At 57.6% G+C, this 26,950-nt stretch overlaps 3 protein-coding genes and 1 non-coding gene across 5 annotated transcripts; 2 read left to right on the forward strand and 2 right to left on the reverse strand.

Moving 5' to 3' along the window:
- The first annotated feature begins 377 nt into the window (after positions 1-377).
- Positions 378-1,644, forward strand: EXOSC6 (exosome component 6). Its single transcript, XM_075536333.1, has one exon. The coding sequence runs from the start codon at positions 421-423 to the stop codon at positions 1,237-1,239; it is 819 nt and encodes a 272-aa protein (XP_075392448.1). The 5' UTR covers positions 378-420; the 3' UTR covers positions 1,240-1,644.
- A 666-nt stretch (positions 1,645-2,310) lies between these two features.
- Positions 2,311-12,877, reverse strand: LOC142431850 (uncharacterized). Of its 2 annotated transcripts, none has more exons than XM_075536816.1 (6): positions 12,532-12,877; positions 7,020-7,095; positions 4,100-4,147; positions 3,872-4,017; positions 3,677-3,790; positions 2,311-3,475 (listed from the first exon to the last, which is right to left on the reverse strand). In XM_075536816.1, the coding sequence occupies exons 1-6, from the start codon at positions 12,770-12,772 to the stop codon at positions 3,309-3,311; spliced, it is 792 nt and encodes a 263-aa protein (XP_075392931.1). In that variant the 5' UTR covers positions 12,773-12,877; the 3' UTR covers positions 2,311-3,308. The 2 variants fall into 2 exon arrangements, with proteins under 2 accessions (XP_075392931.1, XP_075392930.1); XM_075536815.1 differs by having other exon boundaries at positions 4,100-4,150.
- On the forward strand, positions 5,212-5,282 carry TRNAG-GCC (transfer RNA glycine (anticodon GCC)). The gene has a single exon. It is a non-coding gene; the product is annotated as a tRNA-Gly (tRNA).
- A 1,213-nt stretch (positions 12,878-14,090) lies between the features above and the next one.
- Positions 14,091-24,962, reverse strand: LOC142431781 (C-type lectin domain family 18 member A-like). The gene is made up of 12 exons (XM_075536736.1): positions 24,842-24,962; positions 24,296-24,387; positions 22,365-22,604; positions 18,079-18,176; positions 17,552-17,673; positions 17,259-17,366; positions 16,687-16,779; positions 16,273-16,379; positions 15,495-15,624; positions 15,253-15,352; positions 14,542-14,633; positions 14,091-14,128 (listed from the first exon to the last, which is right to left on the reverse strand). The coding sequence occupies exons 1-12, from the start codon at positions 24,960-24,962 to the stop codon at positions 14,091-14,093; spliced, it is 1,341 nt and encodes a 446-aa protein (XP_075392851.1).
- Between the last annotated feature and the right edge of the window lie 1,988 nt (positions 24,963-26,950).

A 26,950-nucleotide genomic window follows, 5' to 3' on the forward strand; every position in this document is an offset into this window, starting at 1 on the left:
CAGTGACTTCACTCAAGTGTGAGGGGAGGTAAATACAGGGACCACCTGTGGCCTCTGAGGGAAGGCTGGTCTGGGCCCCTGCTGCCGGAGGCCGAGAAGCAAGCAGAAAGGGTGCTGGGCAAAGACCACGGGGCGGTCTGAGGGCTCGTTCCATTCCTTCTACGCCCCAGCAGAGGGTCCAGGCGGGAGCTGAGAAAGGCCTTGGCCTCTACAAAGTAATTAAAGCCTTCACAAATTCGGGAGCACACAACTCGGTTTGCCCCGGCCTGGGGAGGCTGCGCTCCCGGGGCAGCAGGGGGCAGTGCAGCGCTGCCGCTCTCCCGACAGCCCCCGCGCGGGCGCGGGCCTCGAGCGGGCGGAAGCGCGCCGGCGTGCGAGCGGAAGCGACGGGCGGAAGCAGGTCGGGCGCCCGGCACCACCATGCCGGGGGATCACCGCCGCATTCGCGGGCCCGAGGAGTCACAGCCGCCGCAGCTGTACGCGGAGGACGAAGACGAGGCGCCCGCCGCCCGCGACCCGACGAGGCTGCGGCCCGTGTACGCGCGCGCCGGGCTGCTGAGCCAGGCCAAGGGCTCGGCCTACCTGGAGGCGGGAAGCACCAAGGTGCTGTGCTCCGTGTCGGGCCCGCGGCAGGCCGAGGGCGGGGAGCGCGGCGGCGGCCCGGCCGGGGCGGGCGGGGAGGCTCCGGCCGCGCTGCGCGGGCGCCTGCTCTGCGACTTCCGCCGCGCGCCCTTCTCTGGCCGCCGGCGCCGGGCCCCGCCGGGCGGCGGCGAGGAGCGCGAGCTGGCGCTGGCGCTGCAGGAGGCGCTGGAGCCGGCCGTGCGCCTGGGCCGCTACCCGCGCGCGCAGCTCGAGGTGTCGGCGCTGCTGCTGGAGGACGGCGGCTCGGCGCTGGCCGCCGCGCTCACGGCCGCCGCGCTCGCCCTGGCCGACGCCGGCGTGGAGATGTACGACCTGGTGGTGGGCTGCGGGCTGAGCCGCCCGCCGGACCCCGCCCCCGGCTGGCTGCTGGACCCCACGCGGCTGGAGGAGGAGCGGGCCTCCGCCGGCCTGACGGTGGCGCTCATGCCGGTGCTCAACCAGGTGGCCGGACTGCTGGGCAGCGGGGAGGGCGGCCCGACCGAGAGCTGGGCGGAGGCCGTACGCCTGGGCCTCGAGGGCTGCCAGCGCCTCTACCCCGTGCTGCAACAGTGCCTGCTGCGGGCAGCCCGCCGGAGGGGCGCCGCTGCCCAGTCCTGAGCCCGAGCGAAGCGGAGACGACTCGAGACCCGGACCCGTGCCTCTCCACTGGGCGCCGATTGAATGAGGATTGGGAAGCACCGGAGAAGATCTTGTGGGAGGAGGGGTGCCTTGGCCACAGCCGCCCCTCCCCACACCGAAATGATGCCCTGAACAGCTATGGTGAAAAACCTTTTCAGAAGAAAAACTTTGCTGCTTGAGCTGGTTCCCACACCATTCTGGTTGAGGAAAACCGTGATTCTGCCTGACGCCCAGTTGGGTAGGGCTTCAGCTGGATTTACTGGAAAATCGAGCTGGTGTCTTATCTGAGGTGGACCCTGTACACACGGGCCGAACTTTTGGGACTGCAACTCGAGAGGGGCCGTCCTTTCTTACAAATGGGCTAAAAAAAGTTTTTGTATATGAGCAACCTTTTCTGTTGTCGTTCTTGTCAAGGGACATAAACACACAAGGCTCTTCTGGGTTACGCGTAGTGATCTTGGGCCTCTGGTGCTGAGGTTCTTGGGATGCCCCTTAGGTGTGCTCCTTCCTTGAGCCAATGTGCACAGGCTGAAATACCTCCAACGACAAATGGAGCTGATGTGAAGAGATGCTCTAGCAGCACTGGAAGCTGTCTCCAGCCTCCAGGTAGCAGAGTAGGGCAGTCCGCAGGGGTAGCAGCAGTCAGGAGGGCTGTGCGGGGCCCCAGAGTCTGCCTTGTGGATGCCCTAATCCCGGGTTGTGTTGAGGGCAGAGCTAGGTAGCAGGAAAGGGCCTTGCTCTGAGGAAGCCAGATCTCTCCCTCGCCCACCACTACCTCCCCTGATGGTAAGAAGTAGAGTCCTGGGCCGCTTGGGCAGGTCAAGGACCAGGACCAAGCCTCTGAATTCCAGCAGAACAGGCAACCTATGGACTGTGGTGGTGAGGGGCCGGTGGCTCCGAGGGCTGTGAGCTTACATCTGGACTGGAGGAAGCCCTTGAGCCAGTCCTTAAGATTCATGGCTCTGCTCCCACTCTAGGGAGGTTGGGGGAAATACTGTGCTTCTCCTGGGAAGACTGGCCCAGAATAAGACACTAGGACTACAGCAAGAATTCCTAACCAGAAAAAAATACAAATTTTATTCTTTCCCTTCCAACATAATACATCTTTCCAGAACAGATCTGAAATACATAGTATCACACCAGCCAGAGGCAGTACATAAAAATACACAGGTTCTCAAGGCTGGCCATGTGGGTGGGAGTCTGGAACCAAAAGGGTTTTGTGACTTACTCCCCGGACATGACTGTTGCTGCTGGAGACTGAGGAGGAGCCTAGGAGACAGAAGTTTTCCTGTGCCCTGCTGTGAGGGGAAGGTGACACCCAATTGGACAGCTGGGGCACCAGGAGGGGGAAGAGCAGCTGCAGCCTGAGCTGCATTTAGGGGGCTGGACCTGTCCAGCTGCCCCTTGCCAGTGGCCTTGGCTTCCTGAGGACGGTGACCTGGTCCCAGGCCAACCTCCCCATCAGCCCTGCTAGTTCTGTTTGGGAGACTGGTTTGGCCAAGCTGTGCCTCCGCTTCTACCCTAGCTCCCAAATGGGTACCACCAAGAGACGGGGAGGGGAACCGTAAGCCTGGCAGGGTTCCAAACTTGACCAGCAGCCCTCCTAGTCTAAGATGTGCTGCCTCACCTGGTGGAGACGGGAAGGTAGGATCAGCTGCTGACTGGGCCTGCCTCCCTCCCCAGGCTGGCCTCCAGAGAACTCGGGGTGCCACAGCCAACAGACAGTATGGGGGAAGGGAGACATGTGAGCTTTAACCAGCTCACCAGGTGGTTCTCAGGCAAAGGGTATGCAGCCATGAAGTCCACCTGTGACAGGATGTTCCCCCTCTGCAATGCTCAGGTACCCCACCTAGCCCCAGGTGCCCAAGTCGGAGTTGGTGTTTCAGCAACAGCAGTAGCTCAGCCCCAGGTGAGCCTATTCAGCCCAGCCCAGAGTTGAGGGTAGAGGCAGACAGGGCTGCCCTTTCTTAGGACTGCTCCACTACCACCACCTCTAGCAGCCTTAGGCTGAAACACAGGCAGGGAGAGGTGGACGGAGGGTAGCCTACTCACTGCTCCTCTGGCTCTGTGCTCTGGGAGCCAGCTGCCTCTGCAGCGGTGCTCTGGCCCTGGGGCTCGGTGTGCTCTCTGTTCCCAGGGTCCTGTGGGGGCTCTGTTGTTGCACAGGAGGACTCCTCATTGCCTGCGCCCCTGTTCTCTTCACTGTCCTTCAGTCCTGTGCAGAAAGAGTCACTGGTAAGTATTAGAGTCAGGAGAAGCTGGCTGACTGGGTTATAAAAGGGGGGCGAGAGGGGGCTGGGGTGATGGGGCAGCTCCCAGGTAACAAGGCTCCTAAGCCACAGGATGGCTGAAGAGGGAAGGGAGGCCCCAAGGTCCCTGGCATGGCATAGAGTGGGTCAAACTGCTGGCGGCTGACCTGCGGGCTGCTCTCGCTGCTGCTCCATGCGCTCCAGGTTCTCCAGCAGGCTGTCCACCTGGGCTTTGATCTGGCTCAGCTCCCCTCGGATGACCTGTAGCTCCTCAGGGCGCACTACAGGGGAAAGGCCAGCCAGGTTGCTGCCTGGGCTCCCCGCCCCATCCCCACCCCCCAGGAGCAGCCCTCCTCACTCACGCTTTATTGGCTTTTGGGGCAGGTGGCTATTCTTGGAGCCCCTGTGAGGGCTGAAGCTGCTCTTGAGCCCCCCGCTCACGTGAGTCCTCCGGACCTTGACTGGCACTCGGTTGATGAGTGGAGGGATTCTCTGATATTCACTCATCCTACGAGGTGAGGCAGGGCAGCAGTCAAGACCCCAGGGCACCAGCTCCATGCCCAGAAGACCCAAGGGGAGGACTCACTCACCTGTAGGGGGCATCCTCCCTGTACAGCTCATAGTCCAGGTCATAGTTACTGCTGAGGGGAGTTAGGAGGCACAGAGAAAGAATGAGTCACTAACAAGGGCCAGGGCCCCTCACCAACCCCAGGCTGGCTCGGGAGACTGAGGGGCAGCAGCTCTGCCTCCAAATCCAGGGTGCTCCCCAAAAAAGAGTCCCCAAGGATTGGCCCAAGGTCACTGAGGATAAGATGCTGCCTGGGAGTCCCTCTCAGCTTCTCCCAGCTGATCTCTGATGAAGGGCACCCAGCAGCAGCGGGTATTAGTCATCCACTTCAGGCTTGCAGACATCAGGCGCAACAGCCTACCACACCAGGGGCCAACCCAGCCTGAGCCAGGCCCTCACTGGCACTGCGGACCTTCTAAGTCTGGGCCTGGCAAAGGATGAAGAGGATCACGAAATCGGCCCAAGCCACAGTGGCATGTGCACGAGCTAATCCTTGTGTGGCCCCAGTCCTGGAGCCTCCCTCAGGCCTCTACCCCTGCTCAGATCCCTCCCCACCTCCCCGGTCCAGCTCCAGCTTCAGGAGAAAGGACAAAGTGGAAGGGTTGGGGTCCTTAGACCTGCTCAGCCCTTCTCCCACATCCAGCACTCTGGGGACTGTAAAGGTGAGGACTCTGGGTACACAGGGACAGTAGGGTCCTGGCCTGGGCAGGAAGGCTTTGTGTGTGGGGGCCAGATGCAGAAACAGCACTTACAGGGTTACCCAGAGACCTCCCCCAAGCTCTGGAAGCAGCTCTTGAAGCACCCCAGCAGGGCCCTGAAGCAGAATGAAGAAATGGGAGAGGAAAGGACCCCCTCACCGCCCGCCCCCCGCTGATGAAGTTGGAAAGGATGCCGAATCTGGTGTCGGAGGTCCAGCCGTTGAGAAAGGAAAATGAGCCAAGGCCGTAGAGAGGGTGCGAGGGTCCACCCAATGGCTAGAGAGGGGAGGCCTGAGGAGCACAGCCCGTTGGCCCGCCCAGCTAAGCTCCTGCTGAACGCGTTTGCATTGCTGCTCCGCCCCCAGGTGAATCAGCAGCTGAGAAGGCGCTTAGCAACAGCCTGCTAGACCACTTCGGCAAGCTCCAAGCCGCCGTAGCATTGGTGGTTCAGTGGTAGAATTCTCGCCTGCCACGCGGGAGGCCCGGGTTCGATTCCCGGCCAATGCACACGTCCGTTTTGCCTTTTGTTTCCCCCTCCTCTTTATTTTGCCCCCAAATGACTTAAGCAACCTTTTGTCCTATTCTGCTTTTTACTCGTTTTACTTTTCTTTCAGTCAGATGAATTACATAAAGGAAGGGGATGTCACTGAGCCTGCGCTTTCCTCCTGCCAACACAAGACACGGCCGAGACCGAAACCGCTGGGCTCAGGGCGCATGCGCCGCCGCCCAACAGCGCCGGCTCACGTCCTGGGTGCCTTGCCTCCCTGGCCTTCCTGAGGTCTGTGCCCCGGGCAGGTCAGCGACTGCAACCCTCCCCCGGTCTCGGCTAATGAGTACAGTCTGCCAGCCGGCTGCCCACAGAAAGGGCCAGGGACACAGGTGGAGGGCGCCGTGGGTGGGGCCAAGCTACCCTCTCAGGTGTCCCCAAGGCCCGGTTATAGGGTGGCGAGCCGGGACCTTTTCCTCCATGTGGCAAATTCTACTTTGAGCAGTTCTCCTGGAGGGTTCCCCTAGCAGACCAGTGCCCCCCAGAGCCCACCCTTACCTCCCTTGTGTTGGCGCTGCCCAAGGGACCCGCTCACTGCAGCCCCAGCCTCTGGAGGAGTGCTTGATCCCCACCAAGTCACTTGGAGCGAGGGGGGTTAGGGTTAGGCCCTGGATGCCCAGCTGCATGGAATCATGCCCCCCCCCCCCCCCAGCAAGGATGGTACGAATGACTGAGGCTGGAGTTCACGAAGCCTGAAAACGTGGCCATTTCAACAAACGCATGAGGTAACACAGGGAGAGAACCTCTTGGTGGCCATTGGACAGAAACTCGCAAAAATGGCACGGGCAGACAGACGCCTAGGCCAGAGCCTCGCCCCTGAGATGGGAACCTTCAGCTCTCCATCACTCAAGAGGTGCATCTCTGAAGGACTGCAAGTCACCCTCAAGGGGTCTCCTCGGGTCCACCTCCACCAATCAACCCCTCACAGAAGCCAGGGAAAGGTTTACACACAGGTACATCTCAGGTAACGTGGGCTCAGGTGGCAGCTGCCAGGGAGAGATTTCACCTCAGCTCCCCCTGAAGCCACCAGAGATAGAGACTTGCCAACCTGCCTACACCAGGCGCCGTCAGCCCCCTTTCCAGGGAGAAGAGCCGCAGCAAACACTCAGCAGAAGCCCAGTCTCGCCCTTCTGGAAGTCTGTTCCCAGCACAGCCCTGGGCCCTACTGCCCTGCCTCCCCCACAGCCCAAAAGAAACGATCTAACTGCCCGAAGTTGGGCTGGTAGTAGCTGCGCGGTAAGGGGCCAATAGACGGCCTCTACACCCTTATTGTAGCTGTAGCAGTGCTCTCTGAAAATGTTCCTAGAGTTCTCTTTCTTTTTCTTAACATTTTATTAGGAGCTCTTACAGATATTATTACAACCTATAGTTCAATTAGCTTCTTAATTTCTTGAGAGTGACATCCTGCTTCCTAAGGTAGGGCCAAGAGCTCATCCAGAAAAGTTTCCCTTTGCTACTTCGCAAATGTCTGTACTGGACAAAGGCTGCCCAGAGGACCCAAGCCCTGGGTTTGTGGCAGGGGGATGGTGACCGGGTGATGTTAGCTAGCAGGCGCCACGGGAGAGTGCCATCTGAGCCAGGGGACAAGGGCTCTGCTCAGGCACCCCAGTGAAGCGCAGAGCCCCAAACAAGCCGGTCTCGCTGGCAGGGGCTGGGTCAGGTTCAGGTATCTCCCCCAAACAACTAGACAGACTCACCAGAAGACGGTGCCACGCTGTCTCTTCGGGCCGGGCCGAGCCTGGCCGGGCCTGAGCTCTCGGGCCATGTCCAGATCTAAAGCGAGAGCAGGAGAGCAGACCCGAGGGTGAGATGTGAGTGGTGATTGGGATCGTTCCTGGCGTCCTGCTGCTGCCCGCTGGGGCAGGGCCGGACATAGCCTCTACCCGCCCACCTGCCCGATGCCATGCCCACGCCCCACACCTGCCTCTCGGCTAAGCCCCTGCCTGGCTGCATCTCAAAGAGCCCAGGCAGCCAGAGGGTGAAGCCGAGGGAGCACTTTTTACAAAGTCCTTTCGTAGTGCAGAGAATGGCAGCCCTCCGTCAGATGGACAGTCTGCCAGACACAAGAGGGCATGAGTTCCAGGCCCACCTCTGAGAGGCTTCTGGTTTGGTCCCAACGGCAACAATGAAGCAAATACCCTCCCAGTTGCAGGACTTCATGGTTTTCCAGGGCATGTAACAGTTGATGTTGATTGTTGTCTACTGCAAGGGGAGTCAGGCCATGGTGGCGGAGTTGGCTGCGTGTTCAGCTGCCAACTGAGAGAGGTCGGCAGTTTGAACCCACCAGCTGCTCAGAGCAAAAAATGAGGTTTCTGATCTCATAATTTTACAGCCTCGGAAACTTTAGCAAGAAGCTCTACTCTGTCCTATAAGGTTCCTATGCTCCAGGGTTGGTTCAGGGGCAGAGGGTTCGGTTTTCTGGGATGGGCAAAGTTTTAAATATTGTAAGAATGACCATATTATGACATAGAAACATGCACTGACCACATGCTGCTGGAAAAATGGAACCAAGGGACTTGCTAAAGGTTTCCCCAAATGTTTACATTTGGAAAAGCGTCTCACCTGTTTCATCACACAGAGAAGCAGAAATCAACTGACCGGGCAACGGTGCGCTTCAGAGTACATAGCCCACAGAAATCCAGAACATAGCACACCCATGCCCATGTTCATCACAGCACTATGCACCAACGCGGAACCTTCACAGACCGAGCAGTGTCTGCTCAGTAAAAGGAGAAGGCAGGCAACCCGAATCACTCTCACGAGGCTTCACCACAGAGCCAGGTGTTGGGCTGAGCAGGAAGACTACCCCGAGGCCTAATTGGCAGTCTGGAAGCAAGACCGCCATCATGAAGTGGGCTGGCGGAGGGTCTGAGCAGCTCCAAAGAACCCATCACCACCAACAGCAAACCACACCCAGTGTGGCACCCTCCTGGGCACCTTCCTGGTGGATGGGAGTCATGACAGCATATGAGTCAAAGGCAGGGGAGACGGGCAGGCAAGCAGAATGAAAGAGGTCAGGGAAATGGCTCTGAACAAGGACATGAGGGAGAGGGTGGGTGGACAGGTTGAACAACTAGTATCCACAGTCCACCCTGAACCCATCAGCTAGATGCAGTATGCTTCACTCCTTCCCACTGGGTTCCCAGGAAGAAGGGGAGGGGTCTTGTATCCTCAACCTAAAGATGGCAGCCAGTGTCTAACAGCTCCTGCTAGCTGTGCTACAAAGGTTACATCCATTGTCTCATTCACGCCTCCCAAGACAAACGCTACTGGGACCCACATCTTACAGGAGGGTTACCGCATGGGTCCTGGGGCTTGTGGAACAAGAGGGGCTGGGTGAAATCTCAGTGCCTTGCTTCCTAACACCCACATGACCCCAAGAAGTCTGATACTCAGAGCTGCCAAGTTCTGTTGGCCAGTCATGTCTCCCTCCTTCTAGAGCTTCTGAAGCGAACTAGTACCTTCAACAAATTCCTTCTGCTCAGAGTCACCAGGATCCGTTTCTGCTGCTTAAAACTGAGAACCCTGATGAATGTAAAAATAGGCACCAGGTGTGGATGAAGCAAGAAGTCCTGCGGGAAGTGGGACAATCTGTGGCTGGTAAATGCCAGGGACAGTGAAAATCTGGCGGCATTAATGGACAGGCCACCAGCAGCCCCTGAGATGCCAGACTGAGACAGTTAATCCCATGGTCCCCACAACAAAGCACCCATCAAAGGGGGAGGCTTTCAGGGCCCCTGGGCCCCGTGCCACAGGAGGGTATAATGATCAGGCCAAAGACACAGGCTCTTGGGCAAGGTGGCTGTCCTAATAGCGCTGAGCAACTTCAAGGAAAATAAAAGACAAGCTAACCGTCCGAATTCTTGACTCAAGGCATGGCTAAAAACAGGGATTTTTATCCTGCAGCTAAGAGCTAAGAAAGTAAAACACATTTAAAAAAAATAGTAAACCAGATGGACACTAAAAAGTCTGATCCAATAGTTCTGAAGCCACATCGCAGAGCGTTCACACTTAGCAGACCTCTTGTCAGGGAAAAGTAAAGCGTGACCTCCAGGGACAATGAGAACGGGACCGTGGTCTCTTCATCACTGTGAAGACCCTGGTGACAGAGTCCAGCTGACTATCTGCGGAGCCTACCTTCCTTTCCTCTAGAGCAGATTCTCAACCTTCCCAACCCCCACTATCAAATGATTTCCATTGCTACTTCATCACTGTCATTTTGCTACTGTTTGTTACGAATCGGGTGACCCCTGTGAAAGGTTCGTTCCACTCTCAAAGGGGTGGCGACCCACAAGTTGAGAACCACTGCTCTAGAGGGTGTTCCTTTAGATGCTGTCCCCCAGCCTCCGTCACAGCCAGGTGTGGTCATGGCTCTGGGTGGGAGGCATACCGCTACTTCTGGGCCTGATCCACAGCACCTACCAGAGTGACCCTCCATTTTCCTGCTTCCTGAGTTACCACCTGGATGGCAATGCCCTGGGTGACCGGGGCAGCCATATGCTGCAGGTGGATGGGCTTTGGACAGCCTGGCTTTCATCTCCCCCAGTGCCCTTGGGTGAGGAATAGCATTCTGCCATAACAATCGTGGGCGGTCCATTCCCAACGGCCAGCACCTCCTTAAATCACCTGCCCCGAAGGAGTCCCTTGCAAAGGGAAATCAAATGATATACTGCACTGGTCAAATCTGCCGCAGATCACTTTAAAGGGTTAAAAAGCAAAGGTGCCACTTTGAAGACTGGGACCCAAGTCGTGGATATTTTTCATTGCCTCAGACACCTGTGAAAGCAATGAGTAAGGAAGACCATAGAATCAATGCCTTTAAATAATGGTGTTGGCAAAGACTATTCACTGTGCCATGGTCTGTCAGGAGAACGAATGGAATCCGCGTTGGAAAAAGTACTGCCAGAATGCTCCTTAGAATTGAGGATGGCGAGCCCCTGGGCATGTTATCAGGAGCGGCTGGCCCTGCAGGACATCACGCCTTGTCAGTACAAAGACCCTCAAGATGCACTGACGCAGCAGAGGCGGGGACAATGGGTTCAATGACTGTGAGGGTGGCACTGGACCAGGCGGCATTTTGTTCCGCTGTACATAAGGTCACTATGGAGTCAGAACCGACTTGAGGTCACCTAACCACCACCACACAGGAAATAACAGGGTTTCTGAAATGTCAGTGTGTGCAGGCAACAACTATCCTTTGCAGATGTCCATCAGAGATGCTGGCTGACAGGATAGCCACAGGCCAGACGGGTTGGTGAACACATGCCCTACTCTGCTGAACTAATAGCTCCATGTGTGTCTGGCTCTCATTAAATACCCCGAGGCTATCCAGGAGCGGTTCTGAACTCTTGGCCAAAGTCAGACAGTGGCAATCCCTGGATGCCTTGGGCTTCGGGTACCCAAGGCTGTGAAAGCTTGGATTCTCCTCAAAGCAGTCCCCAGAGAGGGGGTGACCACACCCCAAGTGACAGTACCACAAGGGGTCCCAGTAGAGTGCACAATGAAAACATTAGGGCTTTTACAGACCTGGCTATTTTTACCTTTTAAATGTTTTATTTGTCTCCCTTTCATAATGTGCAGTCAAGTTAGCCCCCACGCACACCAACCCTATGTTCAACAGAATGAAAAACCGCCCGGTCCTGCACCCTCCGCGCGTCGCTACATTTAAGCTCATTGTGGTTGACGTGTCCCTCCATTTTGTTGAGGGTCTCTTTTTTTTTTAATGTACTATTCATGTTAATAAACTAAAACTCGTTGATACTGGGTCAACTCCAACTCGTGGCGACCCCACGTGTGGCAGAGCAGAACTGGGCTCCAGAGGGTTTTCAATTCCTGCTTTTCAGAAGGGGTATTTCCAGGCCTTTTTCTGCAGGTGCTTCTGCGTGGACCCACACTGCCGAGCGTGTAACCACTGCACCACCCAGGAACTGGTGCCTCCTGCTCACATGTTCACAAAAAGGGGTGTGCAACCAACACTGTTTGCAGAGCCTGCCGCACACTAACAAGAGCCCGCTGGCAGTGTGGGTTATAAATCGGACTACTAACCACAAAGTCAGCAGTTTGAACCCACCAGCTGCTCCATGCGAGATGGAGAGGCATTTTACCCTTGTAAAAGTTTACAACCTTGGGAACCCAAAGGTGCAGTTCTACTCTGCCCTATAGGGTCCTTACAAATAGGAATTGACTCGACAGCAGTGGGTTTGGATTGGGGTGTCACATTTGTGACCAAGAAAAACTCCGCCTTCGAGAACCACATTGTAAAATGCCTCTTAAAGCAAAAAATATGCCAAGGGGCCTTTTCTCCGTCCGAGGAAGCAAGGCCACTTGTTCTGCGCCCTCATCCTGCACGCACGTGGTCTGGTACGCATCCTGGGCCTGGTTCTCCGCCCAGGGAAGCCACACAGAGGCGGTGGGGGCTTTCCCAGAGCCAAGGCTAAGGCCCTGTGCCCCCCACTGCTTCCCTCGGTACACGCATCTCGGGCTGTGACGAACCTCTGGGGGAAATCCACACCTTGGTTTCGAAAAGTTGACCACATCAAGGCAAATAAGTCCCCAGGATCAAACTCCAGAGGCATAGAAATATTGTAAATCCAGTTTTCCAGAACTTTCCACAGAGGCCTAGCAGGAGAGGGCTCTTTCGAGATCACAAGTCCTGGCTCTCTGATTGCCTCCCGGGAGGACTGGCTTAATAGAATGGATTTTCTTGGCGGATTTGGGGCACCACTCGGAGGTGTTAGGCTCAGGGGTGCCCGTCGTCGCAGGAAGGAAACCTTAAGGGGCGACGAGGAAAGACGCCCCAGGCACAACGTTCCCGTCACCTGTCCCAACGTTCTGCCCACCCGCTGCTCGCGGTCTCCCCCCCCCCCACTCGGGCAGCCCCGGCTCCGGGCGACCACAGGGGTCACGGGGCAGGGTGCCCCCTCGGTTTTCCGGGGTGTGGCGGGGTGACAGCCCCCGAGCGCCTCGGAGGAAGCAGCGAAGAGGGCGGCCCGGAAGCCGGGCTTCAGCGCCCCGCCGTCCACACCTGCCAGCCGGGAAGTGGGCCGGCTCCGACACCGGCCCCCACACCGCCTGCGTCGCTCGCGCCCGTGGCGCCAGGTGGGGTGACTCCGGCCGCCCCCCTGCCCTCCCCTTCTCCGTCCCCTCCCCCTCCCGCAGTCCAGCCGCCCGCACCCCTCCCCCACCGAGCGGGGCGCGGGGCGCACTTACTACGTCTCCGACACGCCTCCGGGCTGCCGAGCAGCGTCACGGCCGCCTGCGGGGGGCCAGCTGGGGGCCAGCACGGGCCGGGCCCACCCAGGCCCGCGCTGGGACCCCGGAATGAGCCAGCGCCCTGGCGGGCCCGGGGGGGCGCGGCAGGAGCGGCCATGAGGCGCGGGGCCCGGACTGCCGAGCGCCGACGGGATGCCGGAGAGGGCGGCCCGCGGAAGGGCTTCGGGCCTGGCGACATCGGCACGACCGAACGGGACGGGGGGTCACGTCCCCTGGGAGCCAGGGACCTGGCCGCAGGGGCGGGCTCACGGGGAAGGTGGGGAGGGGGGCTTTCTCGCGGCGAGGGGCGGGGACTGGGCGTGGTTTGTCGTGCGGGGGCGGGGCTCCTCGGGTCGAGGGCGGAGCGTCGCGTGAGGCTGCCTAGGTCTCGGGCCCTGCAACGGCGCATGCGCGGACATGGCTCCCACGGAGCCTGCGCATCCCGGCTCGGTGTGCCTCCCGGAATCTGCCTCGGCCACACCGGCGGCCTCGCGTGTGCAGGAGACAGTCTGCCCGCCCGGACTCAGCTGCAGAGCAGGGCTTCCAGCAGGCGGGAGGCCGTAGGCTCTAATCTGAACCTGCTGGCGGCCACTTTAGGCAAATCTCCCCCCAGGGGCCTGAGCCTCTTCCCTAGGTGAAGTGGCTGAGTTCCTTGGGGACAGCTGTGTGAGCGCCCCAAACTTCACCTCTCCCCATCCCCACGGACGGGCTGAACCGCCCGAAGCAAGCGGAAAGGAGGGCCCCTTTCCAGGGATTGTAGGCAAATGACTCAACACCTGCCTCAGTTTCTTCAGCCCAAATGCAAACTGGACCGGTGAGAGTACTTAGACCTACTCCCTCAGCAAGGTCACGGTCGCTGGTGATGGTAGGTGTCAAGTGCTGCTAAGAGTGCCTGACACATGGGCTGTGAGCCCCCCCCCCTGTGTCTGAGGAGCAGGATGAGGGGTGGGGCCCTATAGGGTTGGCTGTGCCCCCTGGGAAAGCACTTCCAAAGGCATACACACCACCGCCCAGGAGTTCAGACCCACAACTACTTCCGTGACCTTCTGCCACACTTCCTGGAGCACAGGGAGCGCTCTCAGTTGGAGGCACAGCACCACCAAGCCTACCATACTCCCTAGTTTTCCCCAGAATCATCCTGGGACCTGCCATTCCCCTTGAGAAGGACCACTCACAAGTCTGGTCAACCCATAACTTCCTTTAATCCTTTGCAGAGTGCATTCTGGGTGGAGGGCAAGCCCCAGATGCCAGAGGCCTCTTCTGACAGCTGGGCCTGCCTCCTGCAGCGAGGCCCAGCCGAGCCCCATCTTCCCAACCAAAGCAGGCTGCAAGTCAGGCTTCACAGGCCCTCCGCCCCTCCATGGCCTTACTGCACCGTCTACCCTGCTCTCTGTGTTAGCTTGAGATTTCCTTGGATGTTGGGCATGTGGTCCTAGCCTGGCCCCTGTTCCAGGCATGTGGGCAGACAGGGAAGCAAGGCTGGTGCACCCAAGGGCTGGCAGAGGAGATGCAGGGCCTCAGGGTCCTGGGTCCCACCGGGAAATGTGCTTCTGAGCTGGGAAAGGAGGCAGAAAAGATCAAGGGTCGGGACAGCCCAAGCCATCTGCTCCCAGCCCAGGAGTACCCACCCATTCCAGCCATCAATTCTAGGAGCTGGTGCTGGGCCCCCCAGACATAGTTCACAGGACTCCTGGGAATCATAGAGGGTGAGGCAGGTCCCAGGCAGCAGCTTTAGGAATGGGAGGAGTAAAGGGGCCTGGGGGAAACCCCAGGGGCTCTTGGTGTCTGTGAACTTGCTATGCAACACTGGGCCTCACTGCCCTCTGGGCAGGATGTCCCCAGCAGCCTGCTGGGCTCAAACACACTTTGGATACCCCCACCAGTATGCAGCGACCAGAGGGTGCCCTGGCCAGTGTGCTGTGAGCAGGGGCAGAGGTTGGAGGTGGGCAATGGTGGGAAGGCACTCACCAAACTGGCAGATGTATCGGTTTCGGGTTTTACAGCGTTGGTCGTTCCAGTTGAAGGCAGCCGATGCCTGCAACTCCACACAATTGCCAAACCTGCCAAGTCAAGGTTCCAGGTGCCCGGAAGGGGAGGGGAGAGGAGAGGCTCGCGTGCCCCCCACACAGCGGTGGCCACTTGCTTCTCCCACCTCTTCAGCTAGCCTCGGGCAACCAAAGATCTCTGGAAACTCCCACCCTCTGGTAACCCCACCTATCCCACTGCCTGACCTGGTGGGCTGGCAAGGAAGGAAAGTGGGGCTTAAGATATCTAAAACCTTTGGTGACCACATTGCCTATCCAGGTTCAACCTTGCCCTGCTTACCCCGGCATCCCTGGGCTTAGCAGTGAAGGCAGGGCCACAGCAGAGGGTGGTTGCTGGGTGCAGACATAGTGTGTGTGTGGGGGCGGGGAGAGGGGCTAGCAGAACGCCGGCACCAGTGTGTTGATGCAGGTTGAGCCTTGGGTGCTGAGGGGCTGATGGAGGCAGGAGGATAGAGGTGGCCTTTCAGGTCCCCCTCTCTAGCAGTTAGCTCCAGGAGCCCGAGTCCTGCTTTCTATTATTTCCCTCACCCAGCACTGCCCCAGAACAGGGCTCAGTTCCTTAGGGCAGTCTGAAGGCTTAACCAGGTAGGCCAGGCAAGAATGTGGTCCCAGGAAGAGGGCACCCCAGACTCACCCCTGGTTGTCGGGTTGTCCGAAGGCAAAGCTGGTGAAGGACAACTGGTCCTGCCCCATGGTCCAGCGGAAAGAGTCCTTCGCAGCCTTGTAGGTGAGGCCTGGGCCCAGGCAGCCCAGGTTGGCTCCACCACTCAAGTCCCAGGGTCTCCCTTCATGCATTTCTGGCCCCATTGCTCACCCTGCTATGGTTGCCTGTGGATGCCCACATCCAGGGCACCTCCCAACATGCCCAGCACTCACCAATCCAGAAGTTCCTGGTCTCAAAGTCATTGTCAGCCACTTTGTTGGTGGTCTCTAGGCGACCCAGGTAGAAGGAGAGGATGTCTTGCACTTTTTGATTCTCAATCTGGGCGAGCACGCCACCCTTTCCCTGAAATTCCCACCGGGGTCAGGCAAGCAGGGTCCCAGAGTTCAGGCAGCCTTCCCCACCACCCTCCTCAGCATCATGGGAGAAGTGGGCCTACTGTACCGGCAGCGGGGCTCAAAACTATGACGCCTGGCTGGTCCCCTGCTTCCTGGAGTAGAGGCCGTGCTTCCTAGTCCCTGCTCATCTCTCTAGTCCGTCAGCCTGTCTCCTCTCCCTTGTGCCCAGGCACAGGGACCCAGACAGTCAGCACCCAGGCAGGGCTCTGACGCGGTGGGGCTCTGTGTCACCTGCGCCATGTCATATCTGGCATGAGTTTGAATTGGTTGTCACGTGACTAAGTCAACAGGCACCCGGAAGAATTTTGATTTCTGGAGCTCTTGAATAATGTCCAGTTCTAGCCCCTCTGAACCCCCATCCTACATGGCCTCCTGCGCCAGGAGCTGAGTCAGGGTAGGATGGATCCCCTCGGTGGGTTTGGGTGGGCTCTGTCCCTTGGGTCCCTCAGCTCCCTACAGGGCTGCTGGCTTTCAGGGGTGTCTGAATGCGTGGTTCCTGCTTTACACTGGTGAGGAATGAGAGGTCAGGGTCCCGCCAGCAAGGACCTCACTTGAGACCCTGAAGGTCCCCATGAAGGCAGGAGGTCACAGTCACCTGACATTTCATTTTGGCTCCGTAGTAAGTGTCTGCCTCCAAGGACACCATGAAGCAGTCCCCATCGATTCTCAGGTCGCAGGTATGGAAGGGGAAGTGGACCTTGACTGGAGTGAGAGAGTGGAGGGGGGAGAGAGAGAACCTCAGAAGCCTCCCTTTCCCCCGTCTGCCCCCCCCCATAGAAGCTGAGCTCAGAGTACCCCCTTCCTCTCTGCACTGCTTTCCCTGGAAAGTATGTGTGTGGTGGGTGCTGGGGTGGGGAGGAGGTGTCACTGGGTAATTGTAACACGTGACCTTAAAGAGAAAAGCACTCTTTGTAGCATTGCCCACTTTGAGCGGCCACTGTGATGTGGCTGAGGGCAAAGCCGGGAAGATGCTCAGGAAGGGCCCCCACCCCCATGGCCGCCAACTCACCGGCGCACTGGGCACCCCCGAAGCCCACATCACAGACGCAGGAGCACTCCTCTTCCCGGAACCGGCCGTGCACACACTGCGCGCTGCACCGCACTGCGCGACAGGCAGGAGGACAGTGCTCAGCGGCTGTCACCGGCCCTGCTACCCCTCGTTGGCTCTGACACACAGGGTCTGCCAACCCCATCAAGAGCCCTTCCCTAGGATGGAGCCCAGAGGGCGGTCAGCTGACTTCTCTGCCCATGGCATCTTGGGTTGGATGCCCGGTGTGGAGAGAAGCAAATCAGGCTTAGGTCACAGGCCCAGGGCCACAGAGCCAGGGAGACAGTGGGGCAAGAACCTAATTTTATACTTTTTCACGACCCCAGAGGCTCAAAACCAAATCAGGGCCTACCGAGAGTAGGTGCTCAGGACGGTGGTGTAGGCACCTTGTGTGTGTACACCCAGCCCCTGTCCAGGGCACAGCACCCACGCATGTGTGTGCACATGTGAACTCCGTCTCCCTCCTCCCCACTTCAGTGGCTGCCAGCATCGCCCACGCACACGGGGTTCTCCAGGCCCCAGGTGTCCCTCACCTTGGCAGTATCGGCCTGTGTAGCCAGAGGGGCAGTGGCAGTGGCAGGTGCTGACATCGAGGCGTCCATGGTTCTGGCAGCTCATGCGGCACGGGTTCCTGGGGACCTCTGGGCAGAGGAAGAGGGTGCTTTGGGAGGGACTTTTCCAGGAGCCAGGCAGGTGCATCTGCAGGGGCTCTTGGACTAGGACTTCCCGGACAGCCCCTCAGGATGCTGCTCACCCACTTAGGATGAACAGACCTACTCTATGTAACTGCTGCCCTGGGAGGAGACATGCAGGGTGGGGCACTCACCACACAGCGCCCCAGCGTGGTCCCAGGCTTTGAAGCAGCCGGAGACTCTGGCTGTGCAGAGGGAGCACCAGGCGCCTTTCTTATAGGGGGCGATCAGCCTTCCGTTCACCTCCCAGTTGCCTCTGTGAGAGCGAGCAACAGAAGGTCTGGAAGGGCCTGCCACGGGCAAGCATGGCCATCAGTCAGTATGAGGGAGGGAGGCTTCCTGAGAACGGAGGGGTGACTCCAAAGAGTGGGCACACCCCCTGAAAATGAGGTATCACTGCCAGGAAGGAGCTCTGGAGGAAGCCGCCTGCGGCATGGTCAGAATCCTGGGCGCTTCCGCACCCTCTCCCTTTCCACGTTCTTCCCTGTCCACCAAGGGTTCAGACCAGGGGGGTCATGGTCACAGCCTTCTGCATGAGTGGGCGGGTAGTGTCTCACTCAGGGTGAAAGTATCCCATCTCAGCCTACCCCTACTGCATTCGGCCCAGCAGAAGGGAGTGGTCCCTACCGCCCGCCCCCACCGCCCAGTCATGGGGGCTTACCCTGGGGAGTAGGCACACACAAAGGCCTCCATCTCTGCCAGGTCCACAGAGCAGCGGTGCCGCCCACAGCCCAGCTGGCTCGAGGTGGCCCACACAAGCTGCAAGAGACACAGGTACTCAGAACCCCAACACAAGCCACCCCTGCTTCTAGCCAGGGCCAGCAGCCCAGGGGACGCTTCCTGGGGAGGGCGGACACAGCGTTTGCCGTTAACCATAGGCTCCCAAATGTACAGGCCCTTTGGAAATAAATAATTCACCCCACCTCACCCCACCCCAGCAATGAAAAGCTTTTGGATTGTAGCCCATGATCCACGATGAAGCGGGGGGTACATTTGCCTTTGCAGCCTCTCCAGACAGTTCCGATGCATCTCCCGCCTTGGGAAACCCTGCTGTAAACCAAGTAGACAAGCAGCTTGCTGCAGGCCTCAGGGACAGCAGGTTGCCTGGTCTCAGAAGGCAGGTAGGATGGTCTCAGAAGGCTTTCATGGGAGGAGAAGGGGAGGGGCGGGTTCAGCGGACATCTGAAGGGAGGGGAGGGTGTGACTGGGGGCAGTGTGGCAAAAGAAAGACCTGAAGACCCATGGCCGCATGATCGCTTACAAGCCTGGCCACAATGGCCTTCTTCTTCCTGTAAATCCACTCTTTTAAATGTGAATTTGTTGTTACCCCATCAGGAGGAAGACTCTCTTCGCCAATCCTTTAATCTGGGCTGGCCATGTGACTTGCTTTGGCCAACAGGATGAACTAAAGTGCTGAGCCAGTTCTGCTCACTCTCATAAAGCAGCTCCCAGAGAAACGTCCTCCGGCCAGCCCGCTAGAGGTTGGAAAGCCTCACGAGGGGCAGAGAGGAACCCGCCAAGGGCATTCTAGGCAGCCTGGCTTAAGCAACACCGCGCTGGTTGCAGTTGCATGAATGAACCCACTGAAGAGAAGAACCTCCCAGCAATCACCAGCCCCTAGAATCATAAGCTAAAGAAATTGCTATTTTTACGCCATTACGCTTTGGAGTAGTTTGTTGTGCAGCAATGGCTAGTGGATAGAAAAACAAACCAAGCAACAATAATGGCTACAGAGTTTGAGTAGTATTTAAAACTTAGATTTAAGGTCTTAGACTATATGGCAGTATGGAAACAGCACACCTGTTTACTGCAAAGGAACAGCTAAGCAAACCAGTAGCCACCAAAAATGGCAAACAGAAGCCTGAATTGTGCTAAGAAATATGAACATATAGTCCTATGTATGCACACAACAATTAAAGTATTTTTTACGTATTTTTTTAGGAATCCACAAAATATTAAGTCCTGACTAAGCCATGATGCAAAACAAAAATCCTCACAATTGACCAATAAACATCACAATAAACAGAGAACAGAAGCCACTTGTCAAAGACTTGATTTTACTTGGATCCACGACCAATGCTCATGGAGGCAGCAGTCACAAAATAAAATGGTTCATTGCACTGGGCAGTCCGCTGCAAAGACCCCCTCAGAGTGGGGCCTGAGGCGCAGTTGAACTCTGCCATGGCACTTTCCATCGCTCCGCCGGCCCGCAGAAGCTGGACGGGGAAGAAGACCTGAGAGCAGATGCGGTGGAATGATGGTGTAGGCGAGGAATACCGAAATTACCTGGGGCTGCCAAACGAGCCCTCATGGTGCTCTCGGGTAATCATTGGGCTGTTCACGGCAGGGTCGGCAGTTCTAACCCACCAGCTACTGGGAGACCGATGAGGCTGTCTGCGCCCAAAAGGACTTACAGGCTTAGACACTCTATCTAGGGTCCGTTTGAGTTGGGATACACCCAATGGCAGTGGGTGCGTGGGCGGCCAAAAGAAAAACAACATCTGTCTTGTGAGAAGAGCAGCCAGAATGCTCCTTCGAAGGCCGGCTGGTAAGACCTTTGCCTCATGCACGTTGGCCATGCCATCAGGAGGCACCGCCCTCGGAGAAGCCTGTCATGTTTAGTAGAGGCTCACTGACAGAACGTGAAGCCCCGCAGACGGATGGCTTGGCACAGTGACTGCACAGTGGGCTCAAAGGGGAGTGACAGTGGTGAGGTTGGTGCAGCGCTGGGCACTGTTTCATTCTGTGTGCACAAGGTTGGAAGCAGCTTGCTCCCACCGAGCAGCACCCACAAGCCTGGAAGCAGCTTGCTCCCACTGAGTAGCACCAACAAGCCTGGAAGCAAGCTCCAACAAATACCAGAGACTCCGTATTCTGCATGTCCCATCCCACGGAGCAACGCCTCAAATTGTAAGGTAAACAAGAAGAAATGCAAGAGAAACATGATTTGGACAGTAAATCTAGACTTCAAATCAGAGACTGCCTCATAATGGAAGCTGGAAATGTTAGGACTTAATGTGAATGAAAACACTGATTATCATCATCCAGAGCAGCCATTCTCAACCTGTGGGTCGGGACCCCTTTGGGGTTGACCGGCCCTTTCACAGGGGCCATCCAAGACCATGGAAAACACAGATTTCCAATGGTCTTAGGAACCAAAACACCGCTCCTCTATCCATCTCCAGGCGGGTCTGCCCACATGCAGATAGGCCCACATACGAGTACCCAGTGTGAAGACTTACCCATGCAACTACACCCTGCTTCAAGACAAAATTGCATTGATTTGTCATTAGAAATCAATGTTTCACAATATAGAATGACATATTGTTTTTGTGATTCACCACTATGCTTTCATGATGTTCAATTTGTAACATTGAAAACACATCCTGCCTATCAGATATTTACATGACGATTAATTCGTAACAGCAAGGAAAATAGGGTTATGGTTGGGGTCACCACCACATGAGGAACCATATAAGGAGTCGCGGCAGGAGGAAGGTTGAGAACCACTGCTTTAAGAAGATGCAGCTGAAGAAGTTGAAGAGAAAACAGAAAGCCTTGAATGCATAGAGTAGAAATGGAGGCTTAATGTTGAGGTTCTGTGTCAACAGATACAAAGGAATAGAAGTGTAACCAAATAAATAACAACAGTAGAAATTAATGAAAGGGAGAGCAAAAATGGGATAAAAGTAAACAAGGATTGTTGACATGACTAATAAAACAGACAAACCACTAGGAAGATTGAGAAAACAGCTCAAACCCCTTCCCATCCAGTTGATCTCTACTCATGCCCACCCTCCAGGTCAGGGTGGAACTGCCTCTGTGGGTCTGAGACGGCGACTCTTTGAGAGTCGAAATCCTCATCTCTCCCACGGAGTGGCTGCTGGTTTCTAAACTGTGATCTCGCAGTTAGCAGCCCAAGAGAGAAGATACAAACAATTTGGGGAATGAAAAATGGGATATGGGTAACAATAAAAGAACATATATTTCAAAAAGTCTATTCTAGTTTTAAATATCTGTCAAGTAATGAACCAATATACCCAATAAACTGGAATAAAGTGTGCACAAAAAAGGAATCATTTACTAGAAAAAATGGAGCTTGGCCAAACTGTCTCAACAAAAATAGAAAACTGGAAGTGACCTATAGCAATTTTTAAAAGTTGAACCAGGAGTTAAAAATCCACTCATGCCTGCACATGCTTACCGAACAAAACCACCGCCATAAACCCTAGCCCTTAGGGCCCGAGTGATGTTGCAGGCGAGTGGTGGGAAACCTTACAGAAGCAGTTTCCGGGAATACAGAATGAGCCGCAGCCCTTCACGCCCTCCCCAAGCCAGGTGGGAGCTGCCCGAGACACGAGGAAACTCAGCAGCCAAGCTGGCTGTGAAATAATTCACGTTCAGCAAACCGAATCGAGGAGCGCGTTTGAAATGCGCACACGCATGCCACACAGCACGTTGCTTTCCACGGCACGCAAGTAAGCAGCCAAAAAACTCATCGAACCGATTCCAACTCAAGTGAGCCTGTAGGACTCAGTCGAACTGCCCCTGTGGGCTTCTGAGACGGAAACTCATTACAGGAGCAGAAAGCCCGTCTTCCGCCCTCGGAGCAGCTGGCGGTTTTAAATTGCTGACCTTACCATTAGCAGCCCAATGTACGAAGATGCCACGATGCCACCAGGGCTCCTGAAAAACCCAGAAGTGTTATGCAAAGCCTCGAACCACCATCGGAGCCTGCACTGGAGCAAGAGGCTCGGGAGGCCCGCTTGGGCGCCAGATGAAGCAAGGAGGGAGATGGCATCTCACACTGACAGGACCGGGACACGGGAACTGGTTTGCTGGTGGGCACACCAAGTGTGTGGTTCAGTCCTTCCCCTTCCAAATGTCTTCTAGCCTGGTTCCAGGGCTTCAGGAACTAGGACCTCACACCCACCGGTGACAACTCACCTGTGTGTAGTGGGTGCAGGTGGTGTTGCGGGTGCACTCGTTTGCGGCATGGCTGTACTGCTGCCCCTCTGCGAACCACAGGCTGATCACTTCGACAAAGGATGCCCAGCCCGCAGGCAGCAGCTGCACATTCCAGCCCGTCTGTCCAGGGTGCTCTGGGCTGGCTGCCAGGCTCGATGGCAGGGCCCCGCAGAGGGTGGCCCGGTCCTGAGCCAGTCGAGCCAGGCTCTCACTCCAGTCCTGGGTGCACAAACAGACACCAGCAGGGGCCCTGAGTGAAGGGGAGGAGACTGGTGGCCCAGGTTTGTCACTCAAGTATCCTGCTGGACAGATCACCTAACCTGACTAAGCTGACTTCCCTTCACGACCCAGGGCCGGTGAGGGTCAGACATGACCTGTGAGTGTTCTGTGTGCTGGAAACACGGCTCCATTTTCCCCACCCCTGCTGTGGGCACGCCTCGCCCAGACATGGGATGGACTCCTGTTGTCCTTGACCCCACTGGTGGGGTGAGCCTGGGGCAGTGGCCAGGCCTTTCAGATGGGTGAAGCTGGCTGAGGCCATTGTCAGAAAGGTGTGTCTCCTGCCCTGGAGGGGCCCCAGCCGTGGCCGTAGCGTGTGCTGGGCGAAGTGATGTTAGAGGACTCTCTGAGCCACATATCAGTGGACCATTCCAGCACACACACGCCAGCAGTCTTGACCTCTGCTGACAGTAAGGGGACCCCACTGTGCTTGCATGTGTGTGTGCACATACACACGTGTGGGAGCGTGCACACCATCCAGCTCAGCCACCTCCTCAGGCTGTGTGACCCCCAGGAGTGGCTAGACTCCACAGACGTGGCGCCTGTGGAGTAGGGTGCTGGCTGGCTGAGGCATGGAGGGAGGGATGAGGGACTCAGTTGGTCCTGGCCCCCAGTGGGCCTGGGTTGGTGCTGCGGTGGCATCTCAGGTGAGGAACTGCTGGGCCTTCAGCGGCCCTACACCTCCCGGGCGCCTGAAGGGGTTCCCTGGTATCTGAGAAGCCTGTAGGGGTGCCCAGAGCCCAGAGCCTGAGGCTCTTGGTGTGAGGGAGCCTGGGGGGTAGGGGGGAGGGTGCTTCTATCTTATTTTGAATGTCGCTTTCTAAGGCCCTAACAAGGCCGAAGTATACAAACTGCTAGCCAGCTGATCCCATCTGTGGCCCCTGTCTGCGAGGGTTCCAGATGAGACCCCGCACTAGGTGCTACAGCTGGGAAGGTGGGCAGCGGGCTTGGGTGTGGGCTTGGGCTGAGGAGGAGGCAGAACTGTGGGAGAAGGGACCACCCCCCATCCCGTCCTCACCACGGTCCTGGGAAACTGACCCCAGATCGCTCAGGGTTGACTAACACTGCTGCTGCCTCAGGGGAGGTCATGGGAGGCAGCCAAGGGGAACCTGCCGCCCCGCTCTCGCTCCCAGGCCTGCCAGCAGCAGCCCAGGCTGCGGGGGATCCTGGACTGGCGGCGGGGGGGGGGGGGAGAGGGGGGACAGTGTTTGCAAGCCCCAGGATGAAACCAACCGCCCCCCACATGAATCAAGGCAGGAACAGGATCTGGGAGAGACCCCCTCTTAATGACCGGGTTTCCAGAGCCCACCCCGCCATCCCTGCACATGCATCTCCTTCCCAGGCTCCCACCCTGCCAGTCCAGCTGGGCCTTCTTTGTGAAACTCTTTTCTGGAGGAGGGAGCTGGCCTCCTTCACAGCTCCTGACCTCCATGGCAACGGGATCCGGAGGGCAGGCCCAAAGTTCTGCTCTTCAGTCCAGTGTAGGCCAGGGGCCCAGTTTCCCGCACTGGGAGTCACCCTGGGGAGGCAGAAGCCACAGAGCGCCCCAGCAACAAGGACCATGTCCCCCGAGTGGGCCTGGGAATACAGCTGCCAGGGGGATGGCCATGGCCGCACAGCCCCTCACTCACCATTCTCTGCATGTTGGCAGCCGGTGGGTGGACCTGACTGCGCAGGCGGTTGTGTAGGGAGAGAAGCTGGAAGCTCTCCTTCCTGCTCAGGCCTAGGGGGTGGGGGGTGCTCATGAGCAGCAGGACAGGGCCTGTGCCCTGGAGCATGGGAGGGGTGACTGGGAGAGCCGCATAAGCACCCAGGCCCTGAAGAAGCCAGGACTGAGGACTATGGGACATGATGATGATGATGATGATGATGATGATGATGATGATGATGATGATGATGATGATGGTGATGATGATGATGATGATGATGGCGGTGAGGAGGATGAGGCAGGTGGATGGGCAGGAGCCAGAGAAGGAACTTGGCTGGTGACGGTCTGGTTGCAGCTTTGGGAGCCCCCCACCGCCCCCTTTCTGGGCTCCATGCTTTCCCCCTCCCCAGGACCAGCTGTCCCTTCCAGCTCTGGACTGACTGTCTAGTGGGTCTATCACAAAGTCACCAACACTGCCCAGGGCTCAGGCCTGGGGACCACGGAGCTCCCAAGCCCCACCGCTCCTCACCTCCGAGCAGGATAGCCGGCCTCTCCTGCAGTCGCAAGGGCCACGTCTCTGCCCAGGCCGTGCCCAGCAGAGCCAGGAGCACAGGCAGAAGTGGCTCCGGGGTGGGCGCTGGCTGCAGCATCCTGGACATCCAGTTGGTTTGCGGGCCAGTGGGCTAGAGATATTCACACCCTCAAGGAGTCAGGCTGGCCCGGGCTGGCAGACAAAGGGGGAGGCTATTGAGTGATCCTTTCTAAACAGCCTCCCATCGGGGCTGGCATGGGAGGAGACAGACAGCTCTTGGGTTCACCCTCCTCTAGTGGCCTCTGGCCTGCCCACCGCCCCGCCCCCAGCAGATCCAGCGGTGCACACTGACTCTGCAGCCCCTGCTAATCATTGCAGGATTATCAGCACCCTGGGGGAGCCCAGAGACCCTGCTGATTGGGTCTCAGACATTCCAGACCTGTGGATTAGTGAGAGGTGGCTGTCCTCTGAGCCCCTTGGTGCTTTCCACCAGCCAGCCTCAGGCCTGGGGAAGAGGCTGGGGCCTTGGCAGCGAGCCCCGGAGCAGGCAGGGACTGGGCAAGACCCCTCAGGGGAGTTCTTCCATTTCTGGGGGAGCTCTTCCAACCCCCAGCCATGAATTAAACATGGGCAGGTGGTAACAGCACACCAGGCAGGTGCCTCTGATCGGGAAACCGGTGGTGCATGTAGAGGGGAGGGGACTAGGGCTGTACCTGTCGGGGGAAGGCAGCATCTCGGTGGGCACAGTGGGGCACTGGAACCCAGCCCTAGCACCCTACCCTCACCCACCTGACTGGGGGGCATGGCAGGCAGGGAGGAGCGCACTTGCTGCCCTTGGCTGGGAACAAGTCTGCAGCAGACACACAGATACCTCAGGAGGGCAGCAGCTCCCAGAGTGCTCTGCTCCAGGGCCTGGCTCTGCTTCCTTAAGACCGCGATCATAAGGAGACCTGCACCCGGGCCTGAACTTCTTAGAGAAGTAGGAACTGTTCTGCAGACCACAACCAGTCGCCCACCTTCCTCCCAGCGCAGATCAAAGACCATTCAGCCCTCCATAGGACTCTCTGTAGGACAGCTACTTCTGCCTGCAGGAGTTTGCATGACCTTTGACCTCTCAGAGTCCAGTGTCAACTCCCTGGAAACCCTAATGAGATGTGGGTGGTGTCCGGGGAATATCATCGTGGGCACTGAGCAAGGCCAGGCACATGGACGCCCCCACACTCAACTGCCTCAGGGGGTTTCTCGACCTCAAGAGGAAGAGTGTCGCGACCTTACACTCTCCACATCCACTCCCATCCATGCTTACTGTCAGCTGGGTGCCTAGAGACACAGAACCAATGACATCTACCTATGGGGATAAGAAGCTCTGTATAGGAAGTAATTTTCGATCAAGAAGGCGCCCGGCCCAGTCCCAGTAATGATGACCCACTCATGTCGTGGGTCCAATGCTAGCCGGGCCGACTGCAGACACACACAGCTGCAGGCCCCCATACAGAAAGGGGAAGCAGGGGGCTCTCAGGGTCTCTGCCCTGGAGGCAGAAACAGAGTCCAGGGCATACAGGGAGTGTGAGGGGCCAGCGAAGGTTTCACTGTCTCTCTTGTACAACAGACCATACCCCCCCGGGGGGGCATCACCAGGCTACCACCTGATTGACAGGCTGGACTCCACCCCCCCACACAAGCACCATCAAGTGGGCATAAAATCTAACTCCCACATTCAGATAGCTTCTGCTTTTAGGGTGACACAACCCTTCAAACACCTAGTCTGACTGCTACAGTAGCTTGCAGCAGACGCTTGGCATTTTGTAGACAAGGTAACCAGGGCTCAGTGTATCCAAGGGACTGTTAGTCTAAGGCCACCCAGCCAGTGCCCGCGCAATGGTCACTCATCCAGAATCTCTGCCTTCATCCTCCCACTCCTTTAATCCAGAGCTGTCCGTTTTCACAGCCCTGGTGGAGTGGGCCATTGCATCGAGCTGCTAACCAGAAGGTCAGGGATCAGAAGGGCTCCCCCTTGCCCCACCTGCCCCCCTCCCCCCGCTTCTCTGTGAGAGAAAGACGAGGCTGCTGCTCCAGTAAAGATTTCCTCTCTCAGACACTCAAAGG

The sequence above is a fragment of the Tenrec ecaudatus genome, chromosome 18 (assembly GCF_050624435.1).
Source record: "Tenrec ecaudatus isolate mTenEca1 chromosome 18, mTenEca1.hap1, whole genome shotgun sequence".
Lineage (NCBI taxonomy): Eukaryota > Metazoa > Chordata > Mammalia > Afrosoricida > Tenrecidae > Tenrec > Tenrec ecaudatus.